The sequence below is a fragment of the Macadamia integrifolia genome, chromosome 6, assembly GCF_013358625.1.
Source record: "Macadamia integrifolia cultivar HAES 741 chromosome 6, SCU_Mint_v3, whole genome shotgun sequence".
In the NCBI taxonomy this organism is placed as follows: Eukaryota; Viridiplantae; Streptophyta; class Magnoliopsida; order Proteales; family Proteaceae; genus Macadamia; species Macadamia integrifolia.
The window spans coordinates 34153044-34163944 of record NC_056562.1 but is presented as its reverse complement, the minus strand read 5'-3'; the positions used below and the strand labels follow the sequence as shown (position 1 = coordinate 34163944).

General features: G+C 38.0%; 1 protein-coding gene across 2 annotated transcripts in view; it reads left to right on the top strand.

The window, feature by feature from the left end:
* Positions 1 to 5495: 5495 nt before the first annotated feature.
* The window catches only part of LOC122082540 (ascorbate transporter, chloroplastic-like), a 13970-nt gene continuing 8564 nt past the window's right edge, over positions 5496 to 10901 (top strand). Inside the window, exons 1-5 of one of the 2 annotated variants that reach the window (XM_042650175.1) lie at positions 5497 to 5797; positions 7118 to 7311; positions 8606 to 9219; positions 9434 to 9541; positions 10387 to 10542. In XM_042650175.1, coding sequence (XP_042506109.1) covers positions 8704 to 9219; positions 9434 to 9541; positions 10387 to 10542 — 780 coding nt within the window. In that variant the 5' untranslated portion in view covers positions 5497 to 5797; positions 7118 to 7311; positions 8606 to 8703. Of the gene's footprint in view, positions 5798 to 7117; positions 7312 to 8605; positions 9220 to 9433; positions 9542 to 10386; positions 10543 to 10901 lie in introns of both variants that reach the window. The other variant, XM_042650174.1, reaches the window with a different exon arrangement.

Here is a 10901-nt window from a genome sequence, read left to right as displayed (position 1 = left end):
AGAGTTTTTATTAAAAAGCATGAGCAGTAGAAACTATAAAATTATTGTACTTCTTTCTCCTTGTATAACTCTTCATTTTTCAAGCTAGTATTAGTCAATGAAATGCACTAATAACTAAATGAGGAGAGGAGTAACGAATTTCAGTTAGATCACTGCACTTTTAATCAGTGTAGCAAACCAATATAATCTAATAAATTTCTTCTTCTTCATGTTACAACTTGCAATGTATCTCTCATGGAGAAACGAATGGATTTTAATTCAACATCACACACCCAAATGCAGTTTATAAACCCTCGTTGAAGCATCTAACATAAGAATATAAGAAACAATGAAATGAGAGAATAAAAAACGGAATGAAATCAATCCCCTTCCATTGTTGGGATTTGAAATAATTTATTTTCTAAAAAAATAATTGAGGATAACGGACTCCTTTCCATTTTGTCAAGCCCTCGACAAGTGACAACTAGCCAGCTTAGGGGTGTCAAGCGGTCGAGCTGGACCGGTCTCAATAGGGCCTAGTCGGGCTTGGCCAATTTTCTAAGGTTGCACCATGAATGTCTGTTTAGTAAACGGGCTTAGCTAGTGTGGGCATGGGTACAGTTGATAATCGGGTCAATTAGTTGCGAACTTTAATCGGACTACCATAAAATGGCCTTAACCGAGCTATATACCTGGTTAATTTTAAACGGGCTTTAAACGGGTCATCTTTAAAATTGGTCTCTTGAATGTGCTTGAAGAAGAAAACCAATAAAATGAGATAAAGATGGACATGGTAAAGAAATATCCCATAGTTAAAATGGATTAAGCCAAAGGTGGGCAAATAAGCTAAGTTACTAAGGTACTCGATCTTTCACCCACGAAACTCAAATCAATTAAACTACGCCTACACAACTCAAGTTTAATAAGTTCAAATTAATTAAAAATACCTAAAAAATATGAATGTTTATATAACAATCACCACCATTTCAACTGTATATATCACATAGTCATAGTACTAAATACAAATAGTATTAAAAAAATATATATATAAGTAGTATTAAAGGGGTCAGGCTTAGAGGAGTCAATTCAAATCAGGCTTGTAAACGTGTCGGGTTGATCATGCGCCCATCAAATTACGTGGCTACACCTTATACAAGCCTGACACATTTATTAATCGGACTTAATCTAAATTGGGTCATAAACATGTCGGGCTTTCTTGGATCAACTAATGCAAACCTGTAATTGACCACCCTAAATTAGCTTATGTGAATTAAAAAGTCACTTCACATAAATGAAGATTCACCAGATTTGACGTCCATCATCATGCATTGTTGCACGGTCAATTTAGGAGTTTTTTTTTTGGGAAATTAATTAATTTATGAGTTAAGTTTGGGTCTATTCCTCTCTTGATCCCGGGTGGCCTGTGCTAAGATTTTCAAACCCAAAGCCGAGCCAAGCCCATTGCTCGGTCCATTTCAATCCAAAACGTTTAAGGTTTTAAGCTTTTATAATTATTTTAAGAATGGTTGGTGTTAATGATCTCATGTTTTTTCAGTGTATATAAGGACATGGGCGAGAAAAAACCAGAAAAAATAATTAAGAGCCAAATGGTAAATCAGGACTAATCCGGCCTTGATAAAAATCAGGGTCAATAAAGGTCAGGTTTGGATTTAGATATCTGAATCCAACCTTAACATTGGAATAGGTTTGAACTGTCTAAGAGGACCCAAAACCCAATCTAACCTATTTCACCCCTAGTAAGTTGGTCGACACCATTGAAGTGAAATAAAAAAAATTCTTTTAGTCTTACCCAGATTGAGAACAACTCCCAAACATAATTGGTAGTGTGGAGCGTAAAAGGCCACCCTACCAGGACACCTCTAGTTGGCGCCACTTTGTTCTCCAGAATCTATAAGGGGTTGCAGTTGCACAATTGAATTAGCCAAAACCAGGATCTGACTTTTTTTTTTTTTTTAATAATAAAATTGAAAATATTAGCAAAATAGAAAGCCAATTACATCCTCCACGTACAGATTGAGACATCTTACTTACCCTATCCATATTTGCTTCCCTTTTCTGCAACATATATAAATAAGCGTCCTTACAAATTACAATTAAACACAGTTTAGAACGTTGCTGGGGTGGGAAGTCCGATCATCCCAATTTTTCGTTATTTTCCTCTCTCTTTCTTTCCCTCCATCTCTCATTTCTAACCAAACGCTGCTGGGTGAGAACTTTTCACTTTACCTCATCTCTATTTTCCCTTATCTTTCACTCCACTAACATGTGGATCTCATACTAACAACATTCTCATCCCCAATTATTTTTCTAAACAAACGAGCCCTAAAAGATATTGATAAAAGAATTTCAAACAAAAGGCCACCCCGCCTGATTATGTACCTTGTACTGACATGTACAAAGCTCACTACTATCAACCCATACTTAATATTTTTCTGCATCAATTTGCCATTTCTTATTGTAGATCATGTAGTATAGCTCTGATCTTTGATATCAACACAGTCCATATAAAACTCCATAACCCAAACGTGGATATAATAATTACAGTTGAAGCACAACCGCTACCGCTACCGTAAGTAATAGGATCCATGCAGCAATCACAAATAATAATTGGGTAATCTCCATATGGTAATGTTTAATATTCAACCATAGGCATAGGCATGATCAGAAGCACCCAACATGAAAGGACGGTGGAATATCAAGAGAGAAGGCAATGTAACAATCCACTTATAAATTATAATTGGAAAACAGAACCTGTGAGCCTGGTGTAAGAAACGATCAAACTAATGCAAACGTGAAATGACTAGAATGTCCCCTGTTATGTGTATTGATTATGCTCTCACACATTCTTCGATTGGTCTATTGGTATGGCATTTTCTGCGCTAGATCAGCAGAGTTCTTCCCATAGTAATCACAATATGATCTGATGAAGAAATTTGATAAATTTTTATTTTTTCAGCAAAAGGTAAAATAAAACCTACAAAGTAATGTGTCCTTACCCCAGATATAGGGGAGGGGCAAAATGATCACCCTACTCCTATAAAAGGTGAAAATTCTATTCACGTTGATGCTTCTAAGTACACTTGCATTGGCTCCATTGCTGGTGCAAAGACTAAGGGTCCGTTTGATAACGTAACCAGAAACGTGTTTCTGTATTTTTCTGTTCTCAGAAACACAGAAACAGCATAAATACCGTTTGGTAAACATGTTGTGTTCTACTTGTTTCTTGAAGCATAAATTGAAATTTATAACAATTTATACTTCAAGAAACATAAAGGACGAAACAAGTAAAACTTGTTTCGCTTGTTTCTCGAAATAAAAAAGCGGAACAATGCTTCGATACCCCGACCCTTTTACAAAACCAAAGTACATATTGGGACCTTCATTCGAAGATCGACAGAGAAGAGACCTGTACAACCGTTGAAGACGACGGTTCCCCAGTTCACCGAGATCTCTTCTCCCCCTGCGTAATCGACGACGAGGAAGCAACGATCTCCTCCGGCGTAACCGACGATGGGGAGCTCCAAGCATTCGACGATCGCGAGTTTAGCCTCCCTGTACAAGAATAGAAGACGACCTACAGCCCTGCGAGTTCAGGCTCTGCTCCTTCTCCGTAACCGACATCACCGGACTTCTCTGCCCTCCTGCGGTCACCCTCTTCACAGTGAAAGGAGAAGAAGTCAAGATTCCCTTCGAATAACGCAAGCTACGGCAGAGATTGAACCTCCCCTGTCTCTGGACCCGTACGATTCCTTCTCCATCTTCATCTCGTGAACCCTAGTTTTCCATCAACTGCCCATCTCGTGAACCCATACGGTGAGGAGATTCGTACGATTCGTGCAGAGATTCGTTTCTTGTTTCTGAAGATACTCTCACCTCCAAAGATAAAATCCCTCTCTTTTCCTCTCAAATCTGAAGCGTACTCAGTTCCTCTCATTCTGTTCGAAGTTCGGCTAAGAATCCAAACCCAGTTAGAGATAGCAGGCGAGCTCGGTAAGTGAAATTTTCCCATTTTGGATTTTTATTATCTGCCACTGCTTTTGTTCGATTTAGGGTTTTTTTTCCCTTTTTTCCTAATTCTCGATTTAGATTGGTATGGAATTTCATCTATGGGTTCCTATATGGATTTCACAGTCGAACACTGACCCCGATTTTGGGGTTCATCAAGTGTTTGATAATACCTTTGATCAATTGGGACATAGGGAATTTGAGGAGCCCTTCATCATCTGAGCGAATAGGTTCCATTAGCAGCTCCAAGTATGGTGAGCTGCTGTTGACTGAACCCATAACAGATTTCAGAGAAGTGGAATAGAGAGTGAAGTTGAAACCATTTCCAACTGCAATCTGAACCCAAACTGCAACTCCTAGACCAACTCATGGTGTCTCCCTGCTTTCAAGAATCATAACTTTTATTATACTTTTGAAAATTAGACTTTTGAAACCTTTAAGGTTAACCCATTAATGTTTGTGGCTGCAATGGATTTTGCATTGTTTTCCATTGTGTTTCTATAAAAGGATTCAAGATTGGATGGTTTTGAGATCATTAGGCTGCTTGATATTTATTTTCTTACCTGGTTGTTTACATGAATCACTTGATTAGTTTGTAATTAAGTGAGCAGGTCTTGATTAATACTATATGAATGAAGAACCGACATTTACATAAGACTATTCTCCTAAGTCCTGCCAAAGAATCACATCCAATTATACTTAATGACTTATTTGAATTTTACTTTGGTTGAGAAGGTTTGAAAATCGTTACTATAGAAAAAATAAAATAAAAAATAAAAGAAGAATTTTATGTGTGCATGTAGTTCGAGATAAGGAAATTGGTAGTTGTAGGTATGATTAAAATGAAGGGCCATGAGTTTCTGAAGAAAGTAACAATAGTGGATTTATTCCCATTAAAATTTCTTATAAACATCATATTCTGTCCAAAATGTTCCCAGAGATAAAGTTTATCAAACACCTTCTTACCCGTTTCTGTTTCCAGAAACAAGAATTATCAAACACCCTTCTTACCTGTTTCTGTTTCTAGAAACAACAATTTCTGTTTCTGCCGTTTCTTGAAACAGAAACAGCAGAAGTGTTATCAAACGGGCCCTAAGTTACCTTTCACGAACCCTTTCCGTATTAAAAAATTGTTTCGGGTATTTCTATTTCTGGTAACATTGTTTCGGGTATTTATTTACGCGGAAGGAATATAAAAGCGGTACTTTCCAAGAGAAATTGGACGTCAGTGGAGCATGTGCAAGCAGCACGTGTGATTTAAACGGAGGAGAAACGCTTCTTATTTTATCCCTACTCTGTGACTTTGATGGCTTGATGCGGTCCTTTAAATTCCCGATAAAACCATCTTACTCCCTTTTCATTTACGGTTGAACCAAGATCTTTTCCGAGAGAGCTCTGGTGGACTCGGAATCTTCCGTCTCCAATAACGAAGTTGAAATGCCAAGTGTCAAAAGGTCGACCCTGCTTCAGACTCATCATATAAAAATCAGTCATGGATTTTTTTCCCGCTTTGGGAGAAGAAGCTCATCGATTTGCATGAAAGGAATTTCTGAGATCCATTGTTTCCTCTCTCTCTCCTACACTATCAGAGGAGGAATAGGAGGAATGGATGAAGTGAGAAGCTGAATTTAATGGTGTCTATATAACTGTGTAAACCGAAGAATCATGTTTCGGTTTCCAAATGGTCCTTTAGCTTCACAGTAGTTTTGAAGTGTTGTGGTTGTAGTCGCCGGAGCAATGACAGTCGGTGCGGTTATTTCGAGCCGTCATTTCGGTCATTTTATTGGTTCAGGTATCAATCTTCTACACTATTTCAGATCTTCTTTCCAATAATTTGAGTTTGGCTTGAAGAGGAGTGGTTTGAGCTGGATTTTGTTCCTACATTTTGAGTTTTTCTTTGATTATGCTTTATCCGATTGGTGTTTTACTTTACATTGTTTTTTCTTTGAATTCGGTTTGAATTTGTGGATGCATGGGGTTGATTGTTGCTTTGATCTTTCTCCATTAAAGGAGAGAAGTGCGGTAATAGGAGCTTTGTGTTGTTTTAATTCATTTAATCTAATTTCGGTGAAAAATTTATGCTTACATCCGTCCACTGTGTTGCAAGGAGATTTTACCGAAGTGTATTGACTGTGATCTAATTCCTGGGAGTAGAGTGTTCTGTGGGAGACACTGTAGTTTTGGTCATGTCATCTGTTTACTTCGTTAATTTATTCTTGTCTACAGACTAAGCAGTTCCTTTGTGGAATTAGTAGTTTGAAATAGTTAAGCATACCAATCAGCAGAGGATTCAGTGCATGTCCCAAACTACAAGTGGTCAATGTTCCACACACACAGGTTGGGGGTGGGGGAAGAAGGGAACTGATTGCATGTCGTTCTAGCTTATTTGAAATGGTTCAGAAGCTTCTGTGGATTAATGGTTTTGGGGTTTAATCCACAACGCTGGAATATTAGATCCAGGTAGGAATATTTTATTCTCTGTCTGTCTGTCTGTCTCTCCCTCTCTTCTAATGCTTGAAATCATGGAGTGCTGATGGACAGTTCAGAATTAGGCTCAAGCTCTTGTGATGGATTTTTCTCTGATTTTGTGCATAGCTTATCATTTTATTTTTAACTCCCTCTGTCTGTAAACAATGAGGATGACAGATGCCCGACTGTTGTTCTGGTTCTATCATGGATCCCAGCACTCTTTTGGCTTTCCATCATCTTCTTGATTAGATTTTAGCATCTCATGTGCTAATGAAGTTTAAAATGTGATCAAAGTCCATTGCCTTGTCATCTGATGAAATGGTTCAATATCATGGGAGCTAGAGAATTCTCACCCACTATTGCCATTATTCACCTTCTTTAGTACAATTTTTTGTCAATTTTCTACATGAAATAAAAAAGAGAAAGCAATTGAAGGTTGGAGAATTTAGGAAAACATTTCTTTGCATTTTTGTGAAATTAGCTGAACTTTCGTTTTGGTTATGGTATTCCTTCTCGTGAACTTACTATTATTCAAATCATCAGCATGAATTTTACCATGATATCATGGAATTTCTATGTCAATTTGAGCAAGGTTTACAGATACATGAAATCTATATGCTAACCTTTGTTCTTATAATAACAGGTTTCTTTTTTCTTAACATCGAGAAATGTACTATTTACTTTTATTGATTCATGCATGGGTATTGGCTACCTCTTCCCAACATAGCCAAGAAGGGGAAAAAAAAATATTATGTTAATAGGAATTGAGCCTGATACATACTGCATAATGCACTTGCAAAAGGTATTTTGTTCAAGAAGCCGAATAGTGGAGATTCTGTGAGTACACCATCCCATTCATTGAAAAAAAAGTCTTGTTCTGTTCAACAGGCCCTTTCACCTTGTTTCGATGATATTCTGTAGGCAATGACTGGAATGAACCAGGACTGTGATCCCCTGTCACCTTGTTTCGATGATATTCTGTAGGCAATGACTGGAATGAACCAGGACTGTGATCCCCTGTCACCTTGTTTATATGAAATTTATGCTTTAGGCATTGCCTAGGATGGACCATGACTCTTGAGTGCCCAGTGCTTGTCCCTCTACTACTAATTGCAGAGCTAATTCAAGCTGGTCCAGTGTTGGGAGGTACTCAATTCCAGTATTTCTTCACATTGCAGCTTTCATATAAGGATGCAGCAAATCTCCACATGTTATTTGTCTGTATATCTTCATGTTGAACTTAACCTTCTGCATGGACAAGAGCTAGCTGGGAGGTTCATATTCAGCACTCAGCATTAATGCAGATTGTCCTTGTTGTGTGCCTGCAAGGGTGGACCCAGGAATTATTCCTTGGGGGTTCCAGAAAAGCCAAGGATTTAGGGCTTGAACCAAATGGCCTGCAACTGATTTTGATTGGCTCGAATCAACTTAGCCAAGATTTGTCCAGTATTGACCAAGTTTGGATAATGGCCTGTATCGCCTCCCATATTGCCTTGAACATGAACCGATTGATCCTCATATTACTCAGTCAATATGGCTGATCCAATCTTGATTCCCAAATTCATGAGAATCATGGAACAATTAGACAAATTTAAATGAGCTAATATCAAGTTGTTCATGATTTCAACATATTAGGGAAAAAAAGAGAAAATGAAGGGGAACTACTTTAAAAAATGATTAAAAACTTCTATACAGCCTTGAATGAAAAGCTTGATCTTTAGGGAGTATTTTAGTTTTAAATTTTTTTTAATTAGTTAATTAATTTATTTTTTAATTCTTTTGTTCAAATTAATGGGCCAGTTGGTCAAGTACTAATTTGTAACTGGAAGGGGGACCAGGTTATAAAAAATACAGAAAACATACCTGCTATTGGGTAAAAGTACTATAAAATAGAGGGTTTTACAAACCCTTCACCGCCCCTGGTCTGCCCTTGTGTGCCTTTTTTTGCAAAGGTAGTGTAACATACTTTTATGCTTCACTCAAACTGTATCACTCTGCTGTTTGCTTTTGCCTTCAGTGTGCCTGAACAAGTGTATATTGTGTATTTTCTTCTGGACCACACGATGGTTTCAGTTCTGCACTTTGATGCTTCTGGTGGATCTCATTGCTACTAACCCACTAATTACTGTAGGAAAGGTATATCAAACAGAGAAGGCTGGTATACATCAAAGGGGAGAGCATCAAGGTGTTTATGGAACGAGATATGCATGGGGAAACATTTTCAACAAAATGTCACCTACTCTAAGAGAGTGCAGTTCCTACATGTCTAGAAACTTGTATAGTTCAGTTCATCTTATTGGTCCTTTGGACAAGAAAACTGGAAAACTAAAGACAGGAATCCTTGGTGAAGTGGAGCATCTTCATTTATACCCACCATTTACTGAAATTTTTTGTGTATCAAATCTTAAGCAAAGAATTCAAGGGAGATGTGGATGTTCTATTTCTTCAGATCCCTCTGTTGGCAGTTCTATTCATCCCAGAAATCTGCATAAATTTGGCATATCTAATGCGCATTTCCAACAATCCGATTGTCGTAAAGCAACTAAGACACGTGCTGATTATAAATCAGAGCAGTATGACATAGCAGGGGCAAAACTGGACTCATTGAGCTCTTTGGAAGTGCCAGATGAAGCTGTTTTAGTGGAAGGGAGTGTGCGAAATATATCTTGGTGGGAGCAATTACCAAAGCGTTGGGTGATTGTACTGCTTTGTTGTTCTGCATTTCTCCTCTGCAACATGGATCGTGTAAGTGTTTATCTTCTTTTATAGTTTATGGAAATGCTTGGACCTTCCTAAAATCTTTGGACCCCTTGAACTCTCAGATTGTTTCCTGTGCACTGTTTTATTAATTAGAACTACCCCTTCCAGTTGATGAGTGTAGCATTATATTACGCTGGCAATTCACAATAATGAACTGTCATTGATCTATATAGTAACTGAACGATATAATACTATGCAGGTCAATATGAGCATCGCCATACTTCCAATGTCACAGGAGTTCAAGTGGAATTCTGCAACTATTGGTCTAATTCAGTCTTCTTTTTTCTGGGGTTACCTGCTGACTCAGGTTTGGTTGGCATGGATATTGGTTTCTTAACTATATTATGAGTAGCACAACATTAATATTCGGGTTTGAAAATCAAGAAACCCAAAAATTGAGTTCTACACCCACTAGTGAATGAAGAATGAAAAGACGAGTCCCACCTAATGGAGTCCACCTGTGTTCTTGTTCTTACATGGTCCTACCCTAGAATTATTGTGATTTTCCCAAGATTTCTTGTTTGGGATGCTACAAGAGACAGTCTTGGTCTGTTTATGTAATCCGTGTATCTGCATGCCTGTACATACATAGACATGCAATCTGTTAAGGCCTGGCAATTGGCAATCAAAAAGTTTGACTGCTCCCAACAGTGTGGGAAAATGCGATAATAAAAATTGAAAACATATATCAATAGATTCATTCGATAGCCCATTGAGTTTAGCTTGGTTTCAAGTTCATTTGATATTTAAGAGGTCCTGGGTTCAAGCCCTATGCAATGCATCTCAGTAACCATTTTAAAATCTTAAAGGATTTGTACACTGTAACAGTGGTCCATGAAGTGGTCTGAATGGTTTATTAGCAGTACAACTGTTTGAACCAGAACATCTGTTGAGCAGTCGATGGTTATTATATTGAGAAAAGTAATGACCTAGAACTCGATCATTCAGGCCCACTGGGTGGTCTGTCTGGTGCAAACTGTCCATGAATACACTAGGTAAGACAATATTAGTATTAATACGATTTATCACCACTTTGTTTTTATGTTATTGTCTATGATTGTTATTCATACAAAATATCCTTTATTCTTGGCATATCTAAATCATTTAATGCACATAGTCTCTAACTGCATTTTCCTACTGAATGCTGAATAGATTGTTGGAGGTATATGGGCAGATAAGATTGGTGGTAAGATTGTACTAGGTTTCGGGGTGGTGTGGTGGTCTGTTGCAACGGTTCTAACACCTATAGCTGCAAGACTAGGGCTTCCCTTCTTGCTTCTCATGCGTGCCTTTATGGGGATTGGTGAGGTTAGCTTCCTTCATTGTTTAATTTTATTTCTGAGAACCTCTGTTAGGTTTATGGAAAAGGCTGTAAATTGCTTTCACATTCATTGTAAAATATGTATTTTTTACTTTTAAGTATGTATAGAATATTCTTTGTTAAGTTTGTCTCGAATTCTTGACCCGTTTTGAAGATTGACCCGATCCGACATATTTTGGTGGCGACCCGAATGGGAAATTTTCTGAGATCTGTGATGGAAGCAGACCCAAGCCCGGAGCCCATCACTGATCTTGTATGGGGGTGCGGGGGCGTATGGTTCGACCGGATCGACCGCGACCCGATGGGTCGAACCGCTATTTGGAGTATATATATATAATGTACTGTT